This window comes from Oryctolagus cuniculus, chromosome 3, assembly GCF_964237555.1.
Source record: "Oryctolagus cuniculus chromosome 3, mOryCun1.1, whole genome shotgun sequence".
Taxonomy (NCBI): Eukaryota; Metazoa; Chordata; class Mammalia; order Lagomorpha; family Leporidae; genus Oryctolagus; species Oryctolagus cuniculus.
In genome coordinates this window covers 93,757,411-93,785,044 of record NC_091434.1, presented here as the reverse complement: position 1 = coordinate 93,785,044, position 27,634 = coordinate 93,757,411, and the positions used below count along the sequence as shown (strand labels likewise).

Below are 27,634 nucleotides of genomic sequence, written 5' to 3'. Positions count from 1 at the left end.
CTTGTCTTTTTTTAATCAGTTCCATCAAGAGGACCTCTGTAAGTCTTCCATGTTAGCCTTGATTACTGCTGCTTCAAGCTGGTGTAACTTCCCTAGATAGCAATTCCTGACTTAATAAAGAAATTCAGACAATACCCTATAAGATTAGTGACTATAACAGCAACTCCTATTCTTAATGTTCAATAACTTTGAGGAAAAGCCTTTTTTATTTGGAAATATACTGTAAGTTTATTTCCTTTTGACTCTTACTAAAAACAACAAAACACCAAAGAGCCCCTTTCTTCTGTCGGCCAAAATAATGACTAGAAAAGAAAACTGACTCACTGGGGAATGTAGTATTAAGAAGCCATCAAAAAGAGTGAATGGGTGTACATACAACTTTGCTGTTTATGGGTCATAAGAGGTAATAGACATTTTATTTCAAGTTTGAATGAGGTTGTCTGTGTGTGTGTGTGTGTGTGTAATGCTATAATTACAGGTCTCTAGTAATTACAAAGTTTTACATAGAAAAGAGTAAATAAATAGGCTTAACTGGAGTAAATGAAACAAGTGGGAAATAGAAAACAGATTCTATTTGACGTGATTTTGATGGCAGGAAACACCAATTGGTTAGGTACACACTTTGCAGCTTATTGTGTTTTAAAGTTGTACAGCTTCTCAATTTTATAGCATTAATGTACAGTGTATATATTTACATATGTTTCAGGCTACATTATTGGGATTTTGAAGTCATGAAAACATCAGATGAACCAACCTGCAACACCTTGGATTCAGATTGGAAGATAAAGAGAAAGTTTAAAGAATGTGGCCTATAAAAGCCGGTAGTACCTGGAAATATTAACCGACTCACACTGTAAAAATGAGACAGGTTTCCAAACAATAGAATTTATTTTAGTCCAACATCAAGGTTCAAGACAAAATGTACAACTAAGAACTTTACACTCCTCCCTCCCCAACTTCAGACAGGTACCAGCCTTGGTGAATTATGATTTTCCTTAGTTGGAAACACTCATTTTTACCCATGTAGGCCATCCTTAGGAAGTAAATATTGGTTATTTAATGTAGATTATAATGGGAAACTGATTTTTCCCCGATGGCAGATTTCAAGGACTTGGTTCCAAACTGAGCCGAAGCCTCCCAATGCCTTTCGTAGAGTCTGGGGGAAACTGTGCTGCATTGGCCCATTTTTGAAGGCCATCATGCTCTGTAACATAAGGATATCATCTTATTGCTGATATCTTTGGAGAGTCCCAAGCAGACACAGAAAATGAATGGAGGCAAAGAGTGTGACGGAGGGGACAAGGAAGGAGGTCTTCCAGCTATACAAGTTCCCGTGGGTTGGCAGCGTCGTGTGGATCAGAATGGAGTGCATTATGTCAGGTGAGCTCTTATTACCTGTGTTACTTCCAGAGTCTCAGTCCCAAGATTAAGGAAGCAGTGTCGGGTTGTTTTTGAGAGAACAAAATATTGTGACTGACAGCACCTGGAATAAATTTGAATAAATGACCTCTGTGCTAGAACTATGAGTACTCTTACTCTGTTCTATTTTTGCATTGTAAAGTACTTTAGATGAACAGAGAGAATTTTCATGTATTAATTGTGTGAACATAAGATGTGATTCTGCTTATCTCTGTAACAAGGAGACAGAAAACATGAAGATTTCTAAAAGACACAAGCGTCACTGCCATATTCACAGGGTAATAGACCTGTATCACTGCATAGTACTAACATCTCCTTCTCCGTGCTTCAACTAGCTTTCCTGAAATAAGATCATAATTTATCTATAGGCAGTTTCAACTATTAGACTTCCTAATGCCTGATATTGACTAAAATAATTTCCTAGTTTTTTCTGCACAGTTTTTAATGTATCCATTTCTATGTAATAGTAAAAATGAAAAAGCCATGATGGAGATGGTTATTTATCTTACAAGTAAAAAAATCTTACAAATAAAATGCAAATGCCTGCTCTTTTACATTTTGATGGTGTATAGCTCTTATAGAACAAGTTGAATGACATAACTATATTGTTGGCAAGAAGTTTGAGTCTTGTTTATTTAAAATATTGGCATATAAGTTTCTTACTTTGTACTTTTCCAGTATATATGTCACAAGTCAGTATCCCATCAATCTTTCTTTGCAATGTAATAAAAAACTTTTAGAAGTAGATAGACTACAAACTTTTGAAAAGATATCACATTGCCATTAAATTGATGTTATTACTTTCAGTGTGCCCGTTCATATCTCAACTTCAATAGAATTCTTCAGTTCTGCAAAGACATATTTGTATGAATTAGGTTACATAAACCCAATTTCATGCCATAACAACTCAGAGAGTTCAGATTCTCTCCTGGTCTGCTTGGCTGGTTTTATGTAAGGTGTGTCATGAGGTAAATTTAGTTACCAACTGAAATTCTTTTGTCAAGTCTTATGTTTCTGCAGTATTAAAGAAGTGCTCTATTGTTAATTGAGAAGAAGGGATAAGAAAGCAGAGAATGTGGCTCTCCAGATAACTTTCTCAAAGCAATCCTATTGCCAATAGTGTTAACAAAGACAGAAATATTTTGTTATAGTAGAACAAGATACCAGTGTCATTTATTTGTATTAATAGTTGTTCAAATTGGTAAACAGCAAATGTATGTTCAACAATGAGCAATGATTCTAAAATCTTGATGCTTTTTTTACTTCATCTCCATCCTATGAAAGATAAATCAGTTTTTTAGATTGCTGAGGGCAAAGTCCATATTAAATCTGGGAATCAAAAACCAAGTTAAGGTCTAAGAATCTGTCAGTTATCTTGTTCATGATTTTCCATGATCTGACTAGAATTCCCTAACTGATAACCCTGTTACCATGAGTTCTCCAAATCCAAATCTGTGTACTAAAAATTGTTTTAGTAACTACCTCTCTCAGATAAGGTAAAACATTTACAAATTAAATTAAAAGCAGCACGGTTTGATTTGTTTATACATTAACTGGTTATATTACTACTTAAACATATATAGGAAGCTAGCCTTCCATCTGTAGCTCCTGTCTCAACATACAGTTTGATTGTAATTTTTAGGTTAATCTCCAGCTGCTCTTCCCTCCTGGTGGCATTGAGGCTACACACCTGCTTCCAGTGTTCTAAACTTGATGCATAAGACTTGTAAACTATTCTTTACATTAATTAATGCTCCCAAAAGTTAATTAAAGAGCTACAACTGAAGAGAAGACTCCTACTGACTGACTAAGAGGAGGCATTTTTGAGTAGAGTACTGTAATAGGATTACGAATTTTTTGTCTTTAGGTTTGAGTTGCAGTCAAATTCCTCTAAGGATTTATCATATACACTCCTAAGTAAAATGTGCAGTTTCTGTTCACCAAATTCATGAGTTCTTCATGTGAAAAATTAGTAAGATAACTTTTGGTGACTATTGATTTGAATTACCAGACTTCTAGAAGCAACGTGTTGCCCCTACATGCCAAGGTGAAACTCCAGTCTTAAACATGTCAATTATTATTTTTTGCAACAAAGAAAATGCCAAAGTAAATAATTTGGCCCAAGTTGAGTATTTTCATTTAGATTTTTTACATGCATAAGTCATTTGTATGACTGCCCATAAACAAAATACAGTTCATTTATACATACAAAACTACTACTACCTGTGTTTTTGTAGAGGCAGAGTGGTCTATATCTAGTAGCTTAGTGCTTGGTATATGAAATGGAGAGTGCTGTTTCTGGATATATTCGACCAGAAGACTTAAGTGAAGGTTTTGGTAAATAATCTTAAATAAAACATAATCTCAAGTGAAAACTATATAATAATTTCAAAGCATAATATGCACTTAAGTTGTAAAAATAAAAATAGAAATCCTAAAATGCAAATTACTCATTTTAAACTAACTCCCACTGTATATAAAAACAAAAGAGTAATGGTGCCATCTCAACTAGTAACTCAGCTGTGGAATTGAAATTGACCAGTGTTCACATATCATACTGACTTTTATGATCTGAAGAGTGGTGACATCAAAACACCTACCCAAATACCAGCCCAAAGACATGTACATCACCTTTCTGCCTCCTAAAACCCTGTTTCCTCAAAAGTTCCCCATCTTAGGTCAGCTCTGCCTGATCCCTCTCTCCTTTGTACTATTTGGCTTTTCTGTATATTTTAAGTTAGACCACACTGATCAATCTTCAAAGGAACACAAGTGAGGAGGAGAAAAGAGAAACTTGCTTTTACATAGGGACAACTTGGTTTTAGACTCCAAGATAAATAGGGAAATAATTGTTAGCACCAGCTTTTATAGACTTGCCAACTTTCTGAGTTGAACCCCAAAGTGTTCCTAAATTTCCATTTATCCCTAAAGAGCTTCAAAAGTAGATCTTTTGGTTTAAAATGACAGTGATTACTTTTATGTCGTTTTTCTTGTTCCCTGTTCTTATCTTGCCAAGCTTCTGTCCTTTCTTAAGAATAGCATTTTTCACATGTTTACTCCACCTTTGGTTTTCAAAATACTTTTGTTTAATTTTCTATGGAGATCTGTAGTTTCCTGAGAAATACTTTGGTTCACAAGAAAGAGTGATAGTGTTAAAGGCTATAATTAAGTAGCTAACATAATATTGACAAAGAAAGCACTCTTCCCTAGTGGGAAAATATTATCCTGTGAAGGACAGTAAGACTATAAATTATGCCTTTTTCATATAATATGTGCAGTCAAAATTATTTCCTGATGTTTTTTTAAACTATTTTACAGTCCCAGTGGGTCTTTGTTATCTTGCTTGGAGCAGGTTAAAACATACCTGCTTACTGATGGAACATGCAAGTGTGGCTTGGAATGTCCTCTTATTCTTCCCAAGGTAACCATTTCACAATAGAGCTACAGCAGTTTTTTTTTTTTAATTTTTAAGTATTTTATATATTGACTTCTCTCATTTAGCATTTCATTTTTATATTACTTCTCCAATTACATATGCATCGTATTCTTTATCTAATTAAAGCCTCTTTCATGTGCATTTTTGAATGCTTAAAGATGTGGAAAATAGTTAAATCCAAGAATCATTTTCAAAGGTGATAAACTTATATTCATATTGAATATTTCATTAAAACTACCATTGTACCTTTTTGTTAGAGCTGTACTCTGCTCAGCATTTAACAGAGCATATTTTCTTTTACTACTAGAACCACTCAAATTCTCAGTGTTAATTTAAGCACTGGTGTTGGTAAATCTGCCACAAATAATCCTAAAATCACAAACCTGAGCCCTCATAGAAAATCATTTAAAATTCTAAACTATTATTTGCTACAGAAATAGATCATTAGTCTCTGAATCGCTACCATAATGCTAATTGAAAAACTAAAGATTAATAGACATTATTTTCCTTTTTTATTTCTATGTCACTGCATTCTAAAAAAAAAGATTTATAAATAAGTAAGGCTTACTTTTAAATAGAGTACTAGATTTTTTCAAATCAGTGAAAAGGTAATATAAACATAGTTATAAAATGAAACTAAAGAAAAAGCATGTAGAAATGTTATTGCTTTTTGGTTGTTTTTTAACTGTACCTCATTTCTTTTTGTGCTGTTTTAACATCAGGAGGTATCTAAAATTGGGAACATTATCAGATAATATACCTCTCCATATATTTATATTGGCTATCTTAGAATTAGGATAATTTTCATTATGTAACTTTGCCACAAAAACCCTGAGTTCAGCAAAAGTATTTATTAAGTTAAATAAAGTTACATTTCATACATTTAAAAACTTGAAAAAGTTTTATTGAGATTTATGGCTTAATTGATGCACAACTTTTTTTCTTTTTAAACAAGAGAATCTTTTTGTTAAATGTTCTCATATTCTAAACAAAGGCTGTGCTTTTTCCAGGTGTTTAATTTTGATCCTGGAGCTGCTGTGAAACAGAGAACTGCTGAAGATGTTAAGGCAGATGAAGATGTCACAAAGCTATGCATACATAAAAGAAAAATCATTGCAGTGGCCACACTTCATAAAAGCATGGAAGCCCCACATCCTTCTCTGGTGCTCACCAGTCCCGGAGGAGGAACAAGTATGTAACATGGTGAAGGATTTAGGAATCCTCCTTCCCCACTCTGCTTTTCTAGGAATCGCTACCAGTCACTTTGCCAAGCTTTTTCCCATTCCACTTTTCAAACATGCACATGCTTTAAAGGATCTGAATCTTCTATCATTTTACTACAAACAACAAATTAGCTCTGAAAAATTGTCATGAGGTTATTTCCCATCCAAATCATCTAGTTATCAGAATAAACACTAATTAGCACGTACAAGTGCTGTGAAGGTGTGTAGAGGTATGCTAACAAAAGAAAAAGTGTCATAGGTTTTTAGGAAACAAATGTAGTCTCTTTTCTAGGGCTGAAACAGAATGTGTGGTATCAGGTCCCCAAAGCCAACTTAGCAGTGTTCTCAGGAACTAGCAGTTCTTATTCTTTGAGCCATTTAATAGCTATTTATTCATTGAACACCTACTAGACAGAAATCTTGGTGGGAATTTTTTATTCTGTACCTCTCCCCAGAGCCACACATACACATGCACACACAAGTTTTCTTTTTTATAAAATTTTCAAAGCTGCAGAAAAATCACAAGAATACTTCACTGAGTATCTGTATACCCTTCACCTAGATTGGCCAATTAACATTTTGTTTCATAAGTTAGAGATATTTTGACAGTTCACCCCTAAATAATTTGGTACACATGGACATTCTCTTACATAATCACAACCTCACCACATTCAGGAAATTTGATACTGATACTATATTATTATCTTATATGCAGTCTATATTTCAATCCCCATGCCTGTCCTAGAATGTGTCCTCTAGCTTTTTTAAAATTCAGGCTTTTTTTTTTTAACTCTAGGATGCAATCAGAAGTTGTGCACCACATTTAGTTGTTTTTATATCAATTTCTCCATGTTTTTCTATCTTTCATGACATTGAAGTTTCTTTTAAAGAGCTCAAGCCAGCTTTGTAGGATGTTCCTAAATGTTGATCTGACTGATTTTCCCCCATCCTTATGGCTGGATTAAACACATTTTACACTGGTGTTGATGTATCCTCTTCAGGAGCCACATGAAGTGATTTTATCACACTTGGATACATTGTTACTTGGATAAGGTCGTATCCATCTGAGTTTTCCAGTGTTAAGTTACCTTTTGTCCTTTATGATTGAAGTATACTATGTGGAAGTATATTTTGAGACAGAAGAACTCCTTTTTTGGAAGGGCTAGAAAATGAAAGCTCTCCAAAATACTACTTAATAAATATAAATTTGATACTTAAATAATAATCAGAATACAATAGGTCTAAGCACCTAAGCATTTGTGTAGGAGGACAACGATACTAATCTTCAGAACTCTGAAAAATAGGGATGATGAGTGTAACCTGCAACAAGCAGAGAAGCCTTTCTGGCAGAAGGCAGATTTGGACCAGCCTTGGAAAACAACAAGATGCAGACATATGAGGAGAATAGGAAAATTCTCCACCGGAATTTATGTAGAATAATTAAGGATTATGTGGAAACCAATCTGACTTCAGTGGAAAATTAAACCTGTGGAGATAAATTAGGGCCAAATTGTTGAGAGCTGTGGATGGAAAGAACAGCTCCCACATCATTCAGGTAACAGAGGTGATTGAAGATTCAAACTTAGAACTCCTGGGAGAATGGCAGGCAGAGACAGATTTGGAGTTGCCAACATAGAGCTCCTTTCCAATAACTCTTTAACCTTTAAACTTTAACAGGAATAATCTGAAAAATTTGCTCCACTAAGGTATGTAAAAAAAAAATCTAGGAAACTTTTTTTCTTCTAGTGAGCTATATTTTTTTTCAGTTAAAATATATTGCAACAATTTAAAGGTACATTTCATAGTGATAAATTATTTTAAAATTACCATTATTCTACCACCTTGATAGAGCTATGCTTCCATTTTTCCATATTATCTTGCATCTGTGTCTCTATAAAATCTAATCTGCTGCTATTCTCATATAACATAACATCAAAGAGTTTCACTTGTATCTGCAAAATATGCCTTGTTGCTTTTTTTTTCTTTAAAGAATTTATTTATTTATTTGAAAGGCAGAGTTAGAGAAAGAGAATGGAGATCTCAACATCTGCTGGTTCACCCCCAAATGGCCACAACAGCCATGGCTGAGTCAGGCCCAAGCCAGGAGCCTAGAACTCCAGCCCTGTCTCCCACACAGGTGCAGTGGCCCAAGCATTTGGACCATTTTCCACTGCTTCTCCAGGTACATTAGCAGGAGGCTGGCTCAGAAGTAAAGCAGCCAAGACTTGAACAGGTGCCCGTTTAGGATGCTATCACTGCAGATGGTGGATTATCCTGCTGATCCACAATGCTCGTCATCTCTTGTTGCCTTTCTAAAATCTCTAGAAGAATCTAGATCTAGGTCCTTTGCCCTGTGTATATATACAAGTTTAATTACAAAAATTAAATGTAAACATTTAACTAGTACAGGTAGTAATGCATATGTTTCCATCCCCTTTAAAATGATAGTTTATTGGGTTAATAATGATTCTTTTACTAGCTACACACATAGCATTTAATTCCATTTCCTAATTCTATGTTATAAAGTTGAGAATTGAATAGTTAAAATTCAGAAGCCTCACATAGTTTTCATGCCTCTTCCTTTAAATCTTAAACATTTTATTTCTGTGTGTGCTTTTGAAACATCTTCTTGAATATACACAAAAGCATAAATGTGTAGCATTTACACTTGCAAACTCGTGTATACTTAACTCCTAATGTAACATAACATCAGCCTGACTTTTGTTTGTTTATTCAGTAGTCTATTATTTTCATAAAGATGGCAACTGGTTTTCCTCAGGTATGGAAGTCCTTTCTAAACCATAGCTAGTGTCTAAATTGTTAGTTGAACATAAAAAATGCTAATGCCTTTTTTTAGATTTATTTTATTTATTTGAAAGGCACAGTTAAAGAGAGATGGAGGGAGGGAAGGAGGGGGAGAGAGAGAGACGAGAGAGAGAGAGCTCGATCTTCCATCGACTGGTTCACTCCCCAAATAGCCACAACAGCTGAGGCTGAGTAAGGCCAAATCCAGGAGCCAGGAGCTTCTTCTAGGTCTCCCACGTGGGTGCAGGGGCCCAAGGATTTGGACCACCCTGCACTGCTTTCCCAGGCACATTAGCAGGGAGCTGGATCAGAAGTAGAACAGCCAGGATTTGAACACCCATATGGGATGCCAGCATCCCAGGCAGCAGCTTTACCACTACATCACAATGCTGTCCCCTTAATGTCTAATTTTTAATCACTGAGTTGTAGATAACCATATAAATACATTGATACCCAAGAAAAAAATACAGGTAGATGGTTTTGTCACTAAAGAGCAAGTCAGTCCTATGAAAATTCCAGTGATGCTCATGGGTGTAACTATGCTCTCAGTATATGCCATACACAGTGCCCCGCATGTTTTTTGTATATTACTTCTTTAAGTACAGTCCTCAAAAATCTCTCTTTAAAAAATAAGCTTCAGTTGAGTTTATCTGCTGTATTTTCTTACATCATGAGTTCTGAACTTTTCGTTTAGTATATCCAGAAATCACTCTGTCAAAGAACCTCTGCCATGCTAGAATTAGAGTCTGTATTTCCCACGAAAACATAATATTCACTGCATTCTCTTACTCCTGAATACTCCCTAGCTAGACTCCCGTGTACCCTATATTGAAAACGACCACCTTAGAAATTGTTATTATTTGACCTCTATACTGTCTAGCAGGTAGAAGTTTATCTTAAATGTGTAATTATTCATGTAAGTAAGCATGCCTCTGATTACAAATGAATCCTGTTAGAAGCACCTGGCTCCTGGCTTCCGATAAGCCCGGTGCGCCGGCCACAGCGCACCGGCCACAGCAGCGGCCATTGGGGGATGAACCAACGGAAAAGGAAGACCTTTCTCTGTCTCTCTCACTGTCCACTCTGCCTGTCAAAAAAAAAAAAAAAAAAGAATCCTATTGTATACTTGCGAATGTGTTATAAAATAGTTACACCAAGTATATAGTATGAATGGTGCAAATATATAGTGTGAATGGTGCTACTAACATCTCCCGGCTGTGATGGGCTCATTAGCATCTTCTCCTGGAGTCCATCTAGAGCTCAGCATCTTTTCCCTCACAGCTCTCTAAACAATCAATACCAATAGCTAGTACTTCTCATCTGAAGTGAATTTTATTTGCCATCTCTAGGAAGGCATAACTTTATAAAAGAGTTAAATATCTGTAGGGGTTTAAAAAAAACTGAAACCGAGAGTTTTGATATGATAGAATGAAAATTCTGTATGATGAGCCAGCTTGCTTTTGTTGCCTATATTCTGTCTGATCTCCAAAAGAACTGAAGGGATTCCATAAAACCAGACAGGACAAAATACACTCATGTAAAAAGAGAATACTCAATTGGAATCTAGTATTGAAGGTTTTACACTCTGACTAAATTTTACATGAGAATTCTGTCCTAATAAAAGAATTGCAGTCTTTTATCTAAGTTGGTTGACTAAGGTGGTTTTCACAATAATGACTAATTAGGAGAAAATAAATTACAGTGTTGCAGACATGATGTGAAGCTATGCATGATTGCATTATCACCACATTTGTTTCTGTTACCACTCCCACTATAAAAGTTTTGGAGTTCCATTAACTTAATTCACAAAAATTAAGTCTTACTGTCATAGTGAGAGCAAACTGAAGTGAAAATGTCGTAAGGAAAGATTACTTGTATTCGCCTGAGAAGATTTCAATGAGGTAACATTTATAGAGTTACAAAATGTGGAAATAGCAATTCATGTAAAGCATCCAAAAATATATTGTGCCACAGAGACTATGATTTTCTGTTGTAACAGTTCTTAAAATTCCCAAATCCAACAAGGTAGTAACATCACCATTTCCACCTGAGCTGTCAATCTTGATTTTTCATATTCTAAGTGCTATTAAATGGTTAACTCACTATGTCTTGATTTAGATGCTTATGCTCTCTCAACAGGTAAACAAGAAAAATGAGCAATTTCTAAGAACCTTTGTTCAACTAAGGGAGAATAATACTAATTAATATAGAATGCAAAATTTTAATAGCATAGAATCACAGCTTTTATTTTCAAATTTCTGTTTCAGATGTTCTTCCTCCCTCACTCTTCCCGATTTCCTTCTCCTTCTCTCCCCCAACACAAAAGAAGACTATTAACAGATTTTTGTTTTTTCTTTCACATCAGATGCAACTCCAGTAGTACCTTCACGGGCAGCAACTCCAAGATCAGTGAGAAATAAGTCTCACGAAGGGATTACAAATTCTGTAATGCCGGAATGTAAGAATCCTTTCAAGTTAATGATTGGATCATCGAATGCCATGGGAAGGTTATATGTACAAGAACTGCCTGGAAGCCAGCAACAAGAACTCCACCCTGTCTACCCCCGGCAGAGATTGGGCAGCAGTGAACACGGACAGAAATCTCCATTCCGTGGCAGCCATGGAGGCCTGCCCAGCCCTGCATCATCAGGTTCCCAGATATATGGAGATGGCTCAATCTCTCCAAGGACTGACCCGCTTGGAAGCCCTGATGTTTTCACGAGAAATAATCCTGGTTTTCATGGAGCTCCCAATTCTAGTCCTATTCACCTGAATAGGACTCCTCTTTCTCCACCTTCAGTAATGCTACACGGTTCTCCTGTACAGTCATCCTGTGCAATGGCTGGAAGGACTAATATACCTCTTTCCCCAACCTTGACTACAAAGAGTCCAGTAATGAAAAAACCAATGTGTAATTTTTCGACTAATATGGAAATACCGCGAGCAATGTTCCACCACAAACCACCCCAAGGCCCACCCCCCCCACCTCCACCTTCTTGTGCTCTTCAGAAAAAGCCATTAACATCTGAGAAAGATCCACTTGGCATTCTTGACCCGATTCCTAGTAAACCAGTGAATCAGAACCCTGTTATCATTAATCCAACCAGTTTCCATTCAAATGTCCACTCTCAGGTACCTGTGATGAATGTAAGCATGCCTCCTGCTGTTGTTCCTTTGCCAAGTAATCTCCCTTTGCCAACTGTAAAACCTGGCCACATGAATCATGGGAGTCATGTACAAAGAGTTCAGCATTCAGCTTCAACCTCCCTGTCCCCTTCTCCAGTGACATCCCCAGTGCACATGATGGGGACTGGAATTGGAAGGATTGAGGCATCGCCCCAAAGATCACGCTCATCTTCCACATCATCAGATCATGGAAATTTCATGATGCCACCTGTAGGACCCCAGGCCACTTGTAGTGGTATTAAGGTTCCACCCAGGTCACCAAGGTCAACAATAGGGTCCCCAAGGCCATCAATGCCATCAAGCCCTTCTACCAAGTCCGATGGACATCATCAGTACAAGGATATCCCTAACCCATTAATTGCTGGAATGAGTAATGTACTAAATACCCCAAGCAGTGCAGCTTTTCCTACTGCATCTGCCGGAAGTGGTTCTGTAAAGAGTCAGCCTGGTTTGCTGGGAATGCCTTTAAATCAGATCTTGAACCAGCACAATGCTGCCTCCTTTCCAGCAAGTAGTTTACTCTCAGCAGCAGCCAAAGCACAGCTAGCAAATCAAAACAAACTTGCTGGTAACAACAGTAGCAGCAGTAGCAATTCTGGAGCTGTTGCCGGCAGTGGCAACACTGAAGGACATAGCACTTTAAACACCATGTTCCCTCCTACTGCCAACATGCTTCTCCCAACAGGTGAAGGGCAAAGTGGTCGAGCAGCACTAAGAGATAAGCTGATGTCTCAGCAAAAAGACTCATTACGGAAAAGAAAACAGCCACCTACCACAGTGTTGAGTTTGCTCAGACAGTCTCAAATGGATAGTTCTGCAGTTCCTAAACCTGCACCCGACTTGCTAAGGAAGCAGGGTCAGGGTTCATTTCCCATCAGTTCAATGTCTCAGTTACTACAGTCTATGAGTTGTCAAAGCTCTCACTTGAGTAGCAATAGTACCCCGGGTTGTGGGGGCTCAAATACTGCTTTGCCTTGCTCTGCTAACCAGCTGCATTTTCCAGATCCCAATATGAACTCCAGTGTTCTTCAGAATTCACTGACACAGAACATACCTTTAAGAGGGGAAGCCGTGCACTGCCACAATGCAAACACTAACTTTGTTCACAGTAACAGTCCAGTCCCTAACCACCATCTTGCAGGTTTAATAAATCAGATTCAGGCTAGCGGGAACTGTGGGATGCTCAGTCAGTCGGGCATGGCTTTAGGAAATTCATTACATCCCAATCCACCTCAGTCAAGAATTTCAACGTCCTCCACTCCAGTGATACCAAACAGCATTGTTAGCAGCTATAATCAAACAAGTTCTGAAGCAGGTATGGTTTTATTAGAAAAAAGTACCCAAAGGTACTAAACTTTTCTACGTTTTTTTAAAATTTGTACCAAAATATTTATTATGATGAGAAATGATCCTTTCCCCTTTGTGAAATTCTCTTTGTTTCTTTAGTATTTATAATTTTATTTACTGAATGCTAGGGATTTGTCTTTGGAAAGAATAACAGCTAAGGGAATTCAGCGCTTCCATTATTTGTTGTCAATCTATGTCATTTTGAATATTGTTTGACTTTCAGTTGGTTGTGTATTCATTGGACTCTAGACTGCAAAAGAAGCCATAGAAGGCAGGGTTTCCTGGCTCATGAGACATGACCTTGGTCTATGACAATATTAAAGCCGTTTCCCCTAGCTTTTGTTTGTATTCAGGTAAATGAAGCTCATCTTGGAAAACCCAAAAAAAGCAAAAATAAATGGATATTTTTTCTTGCTGCTGAACAGAAATAGGTAAATGGATAGGAAAAGGTAACTAGAAGTTGTATGAAGTAGAAAACTGTCTTTCTAATGTGTTCTTTTATCCTAGTTTGCTATACTTTATTATTATTTGTCTGAGAAAATTCAAAAATGGTTATTGGCTACTCCTTTTTTAAAAAAAAAGGTAATAATTTAAGTTTTCTAATAAAAAAAGGCTTGTCAACCTGATTTCTAGAATTTTTGATCTTGAAATTGTTTTACAATTTTCTTCTAGAACAAAATCATTATTTTTACCATTGACCTTAAGGATTTGAACCCAAATTTATTGTATCTCTTCACCCAAGACAAATTTATTTTAAAATTAGACACATTAGAGAAAGAACTATGTTTTGTGCAAGAGTCCTCAGAAATTGTTGTCAAAAACTGTACAGAAACATTAAAGAGGTAAATTCATTGAGTTGTAAGAAAGTATGACCTTGAAAACATTAGGAAAAAATACTCAGAACTCAACACTAATGATTCCAGATTTGTGGGAAATGACAGGGAGGAAATAAAAGATGATTGTAGAGATCTTATTATTCATCTATGAAAACAGCAGGCTTTAAAACCCGGATTGCTACTGGAAATGAGAAAACTGCTGAGGCTTCTACTAATAGGCTGTTGTGTAGATTTGTGTAGAGTGTATTATACCATTGTTCTGGGAAAGCATTATAACCTACATGTCTATTACTGATAGTAAAATCAAGAGTTTTCCTTCCTAATGTTGCCAACTTATACCTATACCATCCTTCACAATTTGTGTTACATGTTATGTTTTGATGTTAGTATTTAATGAACTGTTCGGTGACCTCTTTTGTTAAAAAAGAATATAAGGTTTAGAAGATATTTGAAATGCTTAGTGCCTTCTTGATAATTTTAGTTTAAGGAATCTTAAAAAACTTTATTTTTTGTGTGTTTAGCAGGATGCTTATCAGAGGGGCTTCCAAGTTTTCATTGATTCACATTCCTTTTTTTTTTAATAATTAGACACAAATAAAAATTTAATCTTATGAGTTTCACACATTAAAGTTACAAAACACCCATAACTATTTAAAAATACACCATATTCATTGAGTATATTTTCAATCATCTTGATGAGACATTATTAGTCGCCTTATATTATATAATTATGATACTCTTTACCTCAGTTTATTTCATTGCAGATCTAAGTTCATAGGAGCAAAGTGTATGAATTTTAGTATAATGATATATTTCAATTCATCTATAATGGAAGAGACCAACATTTATTTATATTCTGATTTTCAAGTTTAGACTTATTTCATCTAGTCTTGGTCATTTATTTTCTTGTTCCATGTATCTCTGTAAAACATATGACCTGGATTGCTAGTACTGGAGGTGTCAGAGCACACAGGTTAAAATTTATTAATATTTAAAATGCATTAGCATATAAATAGCTAAAAGGGGCAAGAATAAATGTCTAATAATGATAGGGATGTGACCAATTATGTGTGTGCTAACAGGAAGTGTATACTTAATAAAAATCTAGGTCAGTAAGAATTTTTAAAATATTAAACTTATTAAAATTAAATGCTAATTAACATGCATAGGTCTGATTTGCAGTTGGTTATAAAAATGGACTGATTAACTAATTAATGTTACTCTTTTCATGAAGTAAATATTGAAGAGGTCTCTAATGTCATGTTTCTCTTTGCTATATAGTGAACTGTGTCAATTGAGTGTACTAATTCCCCAGACTAAATATCTATTTACACTGACATTTTTTCATCCATCAAATAATCATTGAGTGCTGGAGGACAGGAATTCAGAATAAAACAGCAGATGACAGTCATGGCTTTCCATATAAGAATTTTACTTGGTATTCTTAGTGTAGCAGTAAGACATTGAAAGAAAAACATGTTTTATTCTTAAAATGTTGCTTATTGCTCTCTTACTTATTATGTGTCAAGGAATTTGCCTACATTATTTGCACTTTGGCAGTTTTCCAGAGCTTAAGGTATTCTTGTCTCCATTACACTGATGAGGAAATTGAGCCTTGGAGAACTTAAATAACTATCTAGGATCATCCATAATTGACTTAGAATCTGAACTCAGGCTCATCTGATTCTGAAATCCATTTTTCTTCCCAGTTGCATTGAGTTCTGCATCTGAAACATTGCTAATTGAAAATCCTGAAACGTATTGCTTTCCCTTTCTAAATCTTTTCAATTGCTCAATAGATAATGAATTAAAGCACATTAATCCATGTTTAAAGTCACATTTGCAAACTTCTGATGTACTTTTATACGAAAGTCAGTTGTTTTGCCTTCCCCCTTTGGACTCTGATTTTATAGCATATAATGATTAGAATGTTTGTTGCAGTACAATTGAAATGTCCAGAATATCAAGAGAACCACTCATTATTTGTGAATTGCATTTGGAAATCTTTCTTTTAAGGAATTATCGCCTCACTCAGATAAGAATGGGTCTCCTGGTAGAAGACATGTCAAAACACTTTTGAAAGAGGTGACTGCAGATTTTGCTAGTCTTGCCAGTCCAAGAATGAGAGATAGGATGGTGAGGGTGAAAAAGACCCACAGGAAACATGGTCCAGCCCTACTCTGGTAATTGTAGACACAACTAAGGCAACTTGCTGCTCAATCCAGTGCCTTTTGATACTCTTAAGCAATAATTCAAAAACACTGCATTAAGACAAGAAATAACCTGCTCTGAAAAGGCTTAATTAGATAATGTATTTTCAAAACTTGTTTTAGAGAGAATTTTTCTATCATATATTAATTTGGGGATGTATATGTGAATTCTGTGGAACACATTGAAAATGTACAACTTAGGTATGGAAATTGGAAGCAGATAAAATCAAAATCAGATAAAAATAAATACTTAGAAAATTTTTCTGAAACTTAAAAATATATAGGGCCCTATTGTTTTTAACATATTTTCATATCGCCTTTCTACTAAAGATTCTAAATACTTTGTCTTGTAAAGTTTATAGGCTTCTGTTAGCTCTTTGAATATCAAGGTGCAAGTAAAATTTAATAGTAACAGATTTAGAATCTGACCAGTAGGATAGTTGATGACATTCCTCAAAGTGTAAACCAAAGCTCTGGTGAATCTGGCAGCCAAACCCCAGAATTCCAGGTTCTCACTCAAAACACTCAAATACAGATATGTTCTGGAACTCCTTCAGTAATTTATATTTCAAGCAACTTTCAGTTTTCAGAAAGTGATAACCTTCAGTGTGTAAGTAGTTCCAGCACATGCCTTGTGGTTTTCTGGTTTAGAGAGGAATACAAAATCAAGTGCCCTTGACTGGCATATTTCAAAAGGCATATGCCTTGTGGGGCATCTGACTACTGCACACCTGCTTACTGTATAGCAAAAACACCTGTGCCAGTAACTAAGTCCAGTACTGAGAACTCAGCCCCATCAATATTCTCAAAACCCATCCATCCCGTGGCCTTGTTTTTCACAGTTTTCAAAGAAAAAAAGATTTAGATTATTCTGCTAACATACTTAATAAAAACCCTACCTCCTTTTAATATGATAATCATTGATTATAATATAGTTTTTTCACTTTAAATGCTTTTTATAGTCTTTTTTCCTAATGAAAACGTTTAATTAACTCTTCTGAACAAATGAAAATATCATCATATGAGAGGGCAGAGGGTGGGTTTGTGCCAGAAGAGAAAATAATTTAAACATTTATTTGCCTTAACTCTTAAAGATATACATTGACTAACAAGAATATAAATAAACCTACAAATAAATATATGTTCATGAGTATTTATATATAAATATAAAACTATTTTTTTAGCTCTACAAGAGAAAGTGTTTTCTTTCAGCACAAAATACCTTTGGTTGAAACTCAGGACAGCCATTGAAATGGTAGGTATAAGACAATGAAATAGTTCACAAAAGAACACTTTTGGTAAAAGACTACAAAGTAATGAATTTAGGAGTTTTTTGTTCTGTGTGTTTGTTTATCCTCAGAATTTGCAAGTAAAGAAAATAAAGGGAGTTGTGCTCTAATTTCAATTTGAGACTACACGTGTGGAAAGGTTACAGGGTGAAATGCTCAATGGTGGATTGTACCATGTAAGTTCTCTCAAAATATGGGGAGATTATATAGAAATAATCTAGTCTTATATATGCTAAAGTAGACTGGGAAAAAAGGCAGAAGTCTGTTGAAGGTTTTGGCTGAAAAAATAACAGTTGCTTTTAGAAAAAGTTCCACCCAAAGTTTTAAATGCCTAAATCGTATAGCCTATCTGAAACATAAGATTTATAGGTTAAAAGCTGCCCTCTGTTCTTGTTTTCTAACCAAACAACAAAGCTATATTGAATTCAGGACTGTATGATAAAAATCTATGTCTTTTCAAAAATTTTGCAAAATGAGCCATTTCTTCTTTGCTGTAAGATATTTTTACTACAGACAATGTCTTGCTGTTTAAGAAGGTCTTTTAATATCAGGGTTACACCACTTACTTTGTTTACATATTCCAGGGTTAATGTTTCTTTGTGTACAAAAGGAGTTAAGATTGTTTGACTAAAGAAATTGAGTCTGTGTAATCAGAGGTGATAACAGAACTCAGAGTGGTGTGATATGTTTGCTGATTCAATGATCTATTTTGTACCTTTCAAGAAATAAATTGTCCCAGTGTGAAAATTGGGAGAAATTTATTCCATTGCAATACCTTAAGCTTATTTGTAAAAGAAATTCTTCAGTTCTCTAGGAGATGCCTAGCTGCTGTTTACCAAAATCAAATGATCTGAAAACATTTTAAACAGTTTCAAAAAGTTCTCAGATTCGGTGGAGTAATGTTAACTCTACAGAAATTTGACTCTTAAAAAATAGTGCTAAAAAATTTTCTTGTGGTGTCATCAAAATAGATTTCAGTTCCACATACCCAGAGTACTAAGTAACTCAAATCATAAATAAAGGTCTTACCATCCAAGAACTTAAAAACATTAACACCAGTCAAGCAAAGAGTAGACTAAAAATTATTTCCTGAGAATTCCACATCTTACAAATTCAAAGCAACAGTTTACCTATTTACAGATTAAATGTGGAACTAGACAACAGAGGTCTGGAGGAGTTACTGAGGTATTCCTGGGGTTGGAAATGCATAGCATCTGTTGAAGACCCGTGGACATGGGTCTAGGAGTATTACTCATCACTGGTAAGCTGGAGCAGAGCTGCTGTGCTACACATGGGCACAGGGGCCCCTTGCGCCCTGCCGTCTGATAAACATGCTGCTTGGTGCACAGCTTCATAGAACACCCCCACAAATTGAGCAACTCAAAGATCTGATCCTAAAGCAGGGTTTTCAGCTGTTTTTACTTCCCACAATAAGTAATTAACTTGCATTATAATTCATTAAACATGTTTTTAATGTGTAACAATAAACATTTCATGAAAAAAAATCCTTACTATATGTGATGTACTCTGGTATATTTTCAATCTCCTTCTATCTTATTCCATTTCTTTTTTTTTTTTAATAGTAGTCATGGCCCAATGAAATTATTTTATCTCCCACTAACAGACATGACCAAGTAGTCACATATATAGCTTACGAAAAACAGATTTTCAGTAAAATAGTACCCTACCTCTTTTCTTCTTTTTTTTTATTTTTTAAAAAATTCTGTTCTGTTTCACTAGTCAAAAAATACTGGCCAGGGCTACTAAATGTTTTTGCAGCCACTAAAGATCTCAATACTGCTTTAAAATATTCATAATGAAACCAGTTGAGCAAGCACTTATTGAGCACTTAGGCTATGCAAAACACATTGTTAGTACTGCAGGTCAAATGCTATAACAGAAGGGTACAGAGTTAATCTAGAAACTCAGCTTGCCCTGGTCATTAAAATGAGATAAACTTCCAACTGAAACATTGCTGAAACATTTTAACCATTGTGCATTTTGGTGCATATTCGAAGAACAGAAATCCTACTGAGCAACAACTCTTCTTAGTATTTGTTTCTTCAGGTTAAATAACATGAGATAAAAAATACATTTGCTTTTAAAAAGGAGAATCTTTGTTACTTTAGTAACAAATCTGAACCATTTTCAAATTCCAGTAGTCTTCAGAATAATTTTGTGTGTTAAGAAAGAAACAAAACATGATTGGGAGAAAAAAAAAAAAAGAAAGAAAAATCTCTTTTCTGCCTGCATTACCACCACCAGACTGGCACGACTGACCACCCTGACACAGTCAACCGCACAGAGATCATCCCCAAGATGTGCGTCTCTTCCAGTGCTCTGCCATCCTCCCAGCAACTTGGCCCTGTCCAGGAGGGAGAGCATTTCTTCAGATTCTGCCACTGTGCCCTTCACCAGCTTCGCCACCTCCTAGTGTGTTGGGTTTTGGGTCCCTCCCTCCCTGCCTTGTAGGTACCAAATAGCCACTTGTCCTGGGGCTTCCCTTGGCCTACTGATAAAGGAATGTTAGGAATTCACATCAGAGTCCAAAGCACAAAGGTAGAGATTGATACATTCTTATAAATACCCATTACCATGCTCTATTACAAAGGTTTGAGAAGGTAGTTTTGAGAGATCCAACCTTCTCATGAAAGTTATCTTTCAGGTTTTTATTGTTACTAGAAGGTAGTATTTTAGAGAATAGAGATTTCACTATTGAAATGTGAATCACATTTGTTAGACTCACTAGACCATGATATTTTTTGTTTTATCTCTAACAGCATTTATTTGTATTAAAGATTACCATTGACCCTATTTGCAATGAAAGTACACTTTACCAAAGCAAATAGTAAAGGTCAAATGGTGAAGGAATACCTTCATATATGACTCATGCCTTCAGTTCTTGGGTTTTATGGATAAAAATCTGCATTTGGGCATATTCATTTAGAAAAAGCTTCCAAGCATAAAGTAGTGTTTCTTCCAAAGTGGAGATCTAAATCAAGCTGGTAAAATGGCATTTTTAAAACCCTTCATTGGTCTGAGCTACATGCTGTTTCTTAATGACAAGCAAAGATATGTATAACAATATCAATATATAGGAGCCACATAAGAATTTCATAATAAGATTTTACTACAATATGAACGATGACTTTCCTCAAAGCAAATTGGTGACCCAGAAGAGAAGTAAGTGTGAAGAGGTCCACATTACCTTTATTGCAAAGCAAGTTCTAAAATGAGGCAGATAAAACATCTCAAAAATGTAATTACATTAGGAAAATTTCTTTAAATAATGTTTACTGATGCTACACACACCTAAAATACAAAAACACACATACATAAATAAATACCTTAAATAACAAATGTGTGCAGAGTTCTATTTATATAAATCCACCCAACTGGGCAATCTAGTTCCAAACTGCTGGATGATCTGTCTCTGGGTGTTGAGGCACATGATCTCTCACCAACCAAGTTTGTTTTAGGGCTTTTCCAGTCTTCTGTCCTTTTTGAAAGAAATTACAGCAGTTTATGCTGCTGCTGCTGGTGTGAAATAATTGTTGTTTCCAATTAAAGGGTTTCTCTGATTTACTAACCTGATCCAGTCTCCCAGCTGCCTTTTGATTATATAACTGCTCAATGTTTAGTGAACAGTTTGCCTTTTTTAAAAACTATCCCTTTCATTGGATTAAGCACAAAACATCTTGGCTAAAAAAAAAAAGTTAACAGCTTTCACAAAACATTTTTCTGCCCATATTTCAACAGGCCATGCAGGTTTTATGCATGACTATGAAGTAGGTTCACCAGAGTGTGTGTATTCAAGATTAAGTAACTCAGAAATTAGCAATCTCCAAGTTTATCTTTAGCTATAAAATTTCATATGAATGCAGGATGCCTTGGGGTGAACCTCTTCCTCTATACATTTATTTAACCTTTTGGGTTCCCTGGAAGCCTTCTAAAGGAATTTAGCATCTTCCAGCCATCTCCTGTCCAATGTCCCTTATCTCTTTGGCAATCGGCCCCTCAAATCTACTAGAAAAGAGATTTTCACCTTGCCATATGTATATGTGCCCACACACACAGCATTAAGTTTATCTGATTCCTAGAAGTTAGGTACAAGTTTTATCATTGCACAATTCATTCAACCAAAACACATCTTTTGAATGCCAATCATGTGTTAGAGACGGTGTTAGGTCTTAGAAACAGAGGAAAATGAATGATTGTTGCCTTTAATGATTTAGAAAGATGATTTCAAATTTCTTCATGCTTGCTTAAGGCAGCAAGTTTAATCATGGCAGGAGGGAGTGGCTAGCATGGGGCAAAGAGTACCTGATGTCTGCAGTCTTACTTCTCTTTGGGAGAAATAGAACTCTTCATTATGCTCCTTCCACTTTGTTATTTCTTTGTCTTTAATTTTTTTTTTTTTTACTTTGTCTCTACTTACAAGCCCTGTTTATCTCCCAGGTGAAATGTTGTCACTTATGTAGTTTTCCTGACTCCTTCCGTTTTAAATTGTCCCGTGTAACATATCTGTCACAGCTCTTTGCATATTGTATTGTACTTGCACTGGCTAATATGTGGAGAGTCTTAAGAATTCCTGGTTCATAATAAGCTGTTGATAAGTATTTAAGGGAGATTTCCATGGTTATCACTTGGCCTAAACTCTGAGTTCCTGTGGGAAAGGAAAGCACTTTGTTTGTTATTGTACCATTTCCATCCTGTTGTCTAGCAAGAAGGAAATAACTGTTTGTAGAACTGATTTGCTGAAAATTAGAAAAAATAAAATGCATCTTGATCCACATATTTGTAGTACCTTTAAGAAGTTTGGAGTATTTGCCACTTTCTTGTTGGTAAATCAAAAATTCACTCAGACTAACAACACGATGTAATTCCTTGAAAATATTTAGATTAAAATAATGTTATCCCAAAATGGCAGCTTCCTTAAATCATAAATATGGATGCTTTTCCGTTGCAAGTTAAAGATTATAAAAAGTATTAATAACCTTTAAGGAAAACATTCATCCTACAAAGCCATGCCATATACATGCTAGTGTGTTTTGAAAATGTACTCTGCCTGTGGTTAGAGGAATGGGGATCTCTGCATTTAAATCTGTCATTATTATTTAGCAGATAGGAAAACTTGCCACTGAGAGCAATTGCTAGTAAGCACTTTTTATTAGCTCATTTAAAAAGATGATTTCCAAATGCAAATAAGGCACAGTAAGTATTTATGGAAATAGCAGCAAGATTTGAGAAGCAATGAAATGTTTAAGGTGTTGATTATTTTGTAACAAATCTGAATTAATCTTTAAAGAATTGCCTACTTCAGCATTTGGTATGTCTTACCCTACTCTTGGTGGACATAGTCATTATTTCATGTTAATATTTCATAAATATTTATATATTTTCAAAGATAAGGTTTTTTTTAAAATCTCATTCTTTAAGTGAGAGCTTAAAGAAGACACTGAAACAATTACAAATTCTTGTTATAGAGATATTTGGCAAGGTGTGATGAATGTTCTGATTTATACTTATTGTTACCATAGCAACACAAACTGATGGCTAATATCAATAGGCATGATAATAACTTGTTTGTATAGATTTTGACATATTACAAATCTTCCACTTACTATTTTTGGTTCTAACAAAATATCTGTAAAAGATGTTCATCTTGCTGTTGTATATAATGAAAAAAGCCAAAATATAAATGCCTAACTTTAACATAATGATTGAATAAATTTGGTCAATTTATATATTACACAATTAAAATATGGATACAAAGTCTGTATATTAAAAATCCTATGGTATCCTATTAGGTGAAAATAAGAGGGATATGAAATTATATTGGCACTGCTATTACAACTGTGAGAACACTTCTGTGTATTTGAACAAGGCTTCCATGGTGACATGGAATGTTACATGTTAACATGGTAATGTTTGAATCATTTGAGATTTCCAGTGACATTGGTGGTGTTCTTGATATCATATACATGTTTAATATTTTAAAATGAAATTAAATGCATATACTTTTAATAATATATTTATCAAATGTATGACATAAAATAATGCACCTCTTTAGGGGAAGACCTTTTACAAAAAAATTAGAATATGATTCTGCCTTTCTCTAGCCCACCCTGTGTGCATCTGCAGCATGAGGGGTGATTTCAAAGAATGTACTGCCTACTCTGTACCCCAAGAGATGAGTTTCCAGCTGGTCTGGGTTAGGACCCAGGTTTCTTTTTATTTCTCTAGATAATTCTGTTGTCCAGGTTGAGAACCACTGATACAGTAACAGCTGAAATTTTATGTTTTGAAATAAATTCCCTGAAATTTTCACCTCTAGTATAAGACTTTCAAGAATAAAAATGCTATTTAGGTCTAATGTAAGGAATCATAAAGTACAAAGTGTCTTTATACTATCAGAACGACAGAGATTCTTAATCATTTTTATTCAGTTAAATATAATAGTATTATAAAACTCGTATTATTATACTTATTATATAAGTATAATAAGAGTATTGATGAGAAATTACCACTCATACACTATTTATAGGAATGTAAATTGAATGTGTATTGATCAATTTTACTGAAACTAATTTGACAATGTGTACTCAGAGTATTTAAAATATGTAACTCTTGTCACTGGAATTTCAAAATGTCTAATTTAAGTATTTGTCCTTAGAAAATAATTGGACATAATAGTGTTGATAACAATAATTAGTATTACAACAGTGAAAGATTGGAAACCATCAACATATGATTGTGGATTTATTAACTTACAATAGATTCATACATGCCACTAGTAAAACGGTTCTGTACATAGAAGTTAAGATGTAAAGATATTCATAATACATGGATAAATGAAAAGTTACAAAATAGCACTATGATTTTAAAATACATGTAATATTGTGTTTGTTTAAAAATATGTGTTATATATATATATACTACGTATATATAACATTCTATATAAATATATGTCTCCATATGTATATACATATAGATGGGAAAAACCTAGAATGCTATACACTAAAATATTAATAGTAGTTTTCTTCATAGATGCTTTTTATTTTCTTGTGCTTTCGTGCACATTCCATTTTTGTGTTTATATTTTTGGGGGGTTAGTAAAACCAAGTACTAGGCTGATAAATCAAGATGAAAAGCATTTTTAAGTGAAAAAAATATGCATTTTATGATGCTTTGTTACATATATGTAATGTGCAACACTCATTATCGCATCTCCACCTCATCCAGTTAGGAAAAGCAAGCTATTTGATAGTTAACAGCTGTGTCTTAATATACTAAACTTCTTCAATTTATTTATTTGCAAAGTAGGTGAAGAAGAATACATTTAAACCTAAGTCCCATCCCATTAGCAAATGTCAAACCATCTCTGGTTACAGTTAATCTAGTTACAATCAAGCAGGGTGACATTTAACAAATAAGTTGCAATGTATCTTAATGCATTTTTATGAGTAACCTTGATTAAAAGCCACAGTGAATAATTGTTTGTTTTTTCTTTTTAGGCGGTTCAGGACCATCATCTTCCATAGCCATAGCTGGCACCAACCACCCTGCCATCACAAAGACAACATCTGTTCTTCAAGATGGCGTCATAGTTACCACCGCAGCTGGAAACCCACTGCAGAGTCAGCTGCCCATTGGGAGTGATTTTCCTTTTGTTGGCCAGGAGCACGCACTTCATTTTCCATCCAACAGCACTTCAAACAACCATCTTCCACACCCCTTGAACCCCAGCCTCCTCAGTTCTCTACCTATCTCTTTGCCAGTGAATCAACAGCATCTCCTAAACCAGAATCTATTAAATATCCTCCAGCCTTCAGCAGGAGAAGGCAAGTCTGAGATCAACCTCCACCCTTTAGGTTTTCTCAATCCAAATGTAAACGCTGCTTTAGCCTTTCTCTCCGGTGACATGGATGGGCAGGTATTACAACCTGTTCACTTTCAGCTCTTAGCAGCCCTGCTTCAGAACCAAGCCCAAGCAGCTGCCAGGCTTCCCCTGCCATCTTTCAATCTGACCATCTCAGATCTTTTGCAACAGCAAAATACCCCTCTACCCTCATTAACACAGATGTCAGTCCCGCCAGACCATTTGCCAAGCAATCAGTCAGACAACAGCCGAGCTGAGACCCTTTTAACCAGCCCCATGGGGAACCCTTTACCAAGCTTTGCAGGCAGTGACACTACTTTTAACCCCCTGTTCCTCCCAGCTGTCACTGGGGCCTCGGGATTAATGGCCTTGAATCCCCAGCTGTTGGGAGGTGTCCTGAACTCGGCATCGGCCAACACCGCTAATCATCCAGAGGTTTCCATAGCAACCTCCTCCCAGGCAACCACTACCACAACCACTACATCATCAGCAGTGGCAGCACTGACTGTCTCAACACTTGGTGGGACAGCAGTGGTGTCAATGGCAGAAACATTGCTGAATATATCTAATAATGCTGGGAATACACCTGGTCCAGCTAAACTCAACAGTAACTCTGTGGTGCCACAGCTACTTAACCCTCTACTGGGGACAGGTCTGCTTGGTAAGTTAAATTTTTTCACAAATTGTTACAAAAGAAACGTTTTTCTAATTCTATTTTCTCCTTTTTAAAAACTCCATTTTGTCACACCATTTTTAAAAATGTTTTCGTTATGTCACAGATTGCTTAAGGAACTAAATATAACAACACCCACACACAACCGTAGTTATACAAACATGAGAATGACTTTTCCCTTTCCCTCTATTCTAGCAATTCTAACTCATTTTAACCTGCTTTTTCTTGCCTTCTAATTCTGATGCCACCTAAACCTAACCTACCCATCATTCTTTTAAACTGAGTCTTATTTTTCAAATAATGAAGCACAGGGACATCTTAAAACTAACTTTTATTTGAATTTTAGTTGATGTGGCATCACAGGGTTAGTATGAGCAGCTGCACGGTGGATGGAAACGGTTTGAGGAAGCGTTTTCCAGGTGAATCCTAAATAAACAACTAAATGCTTGTCCAGCAAAACAAGAAACAAGACATAAAAACACTGAAAACTGAACCTTGCCCAAGATCAATGAAACAGCCCCTCCAGCTGCTGCTAGGTTTTCTGAGATACTTTTTTTTTTTTTTTTACTCCTTTGTGTCTTAAAAACAAAGTTCTTCATTTAGATGATCTTATCACAAAAAAGTTAATGTTGACTGGTAGATGCTGATAACAAGAACACAAAATGTAAAGATTCTGTCATGAAGTCTAGAAAGAGACAAATGTACATATTGGTGTCAAGGGCATTTTCAGTATGTTAAACAAAAAGAAAAAAAGTGAAAACTTTGTTAATTCTTAGATTTCCAGATTTAATGGATACCTTTGAAGTATAGCATGATTAGTCCTATTTTGCATTCAAATCATTGCAGTGAAATAACCGGAAAAGCATTACAGATTTACATATTTCAAGTTATAGGACAATTTTTATGAAATTATCCTTCAAACAATTTCACAATAATCTTGAATATAAATGTAATTATTATGATGGTTATACAATATTTGCTTTTAATAATTATGACAGCAGTTATTTTGTGTTGCTAGCTTTCCTTACAATTTTAATATTAGGTAACCAACTTTTTACTCGAAAACAAAGTGCATGTTTCTGACCAAATCTCTCAATTTATTTGGTGGTACTTACTGATGACTGTGGCTTGAGAACTGAACTTTGTAAACAAAGTCTAATTAAGCCAACTTATTTTAATTGTCAAATAGTTATAAGTTTTAGAACACTTTGGGAATAATTTCAACCTTTAATTTTGGTGCTTTAATAAAAATAGATTTAAGGAACCATATAATGCTGACGCTGAATATATATATAAAGATTGGTTAACAGAAAAAAAAAAAAAAACAA

At 35.2% G+C, this 27,634-nt stretch overlaps 1 protein-coding gene across 14 annotated transcripts in view; it reads left to right on the top strand.

Annotated features, from left to right (window-relative positions):
• Positions 1-27,634, top strand: part of MBD5 (methyl-CpG binding domain protein 5) — a 494,793-nt gene that overhangs the window by 427,017 nt on the left and 40,142 nt on the right. For 10 of the 14 annotated variants that reach the window (XM_070070952.1, XM_070070949.1, XM_051849564.2 and 7 more), the window contains 5 exons: positions 707-1,380; positions 4,738-4,840; positions 5,866-6,046; positions 11,249-13,384; positions 25,269-26,294. In XM_070070952.1, coding sequence (XP_069927053.1) covers positions 1,268-1,380; positions 4,738-4,840; positions 5,866-6,046; positions 11,249-13,384; positions 25,269-26,294 — 3,559 coding nt within the window. In that variant the 5' untranslated portion in view covers positions 707-1,267. The remainder of the gene's footprint in view (positions 1-706; positions 1,381-4,737; positions 4,841-5,865; positions 6,047-11,248; positions 13,385-25,268; positions 26,295-27,634) is intronic. The other 4 variants (XM_017342834.3, XM_017342833.3, XM_070070956.1 and 1 more) reach the window with 1 other exon arrangement.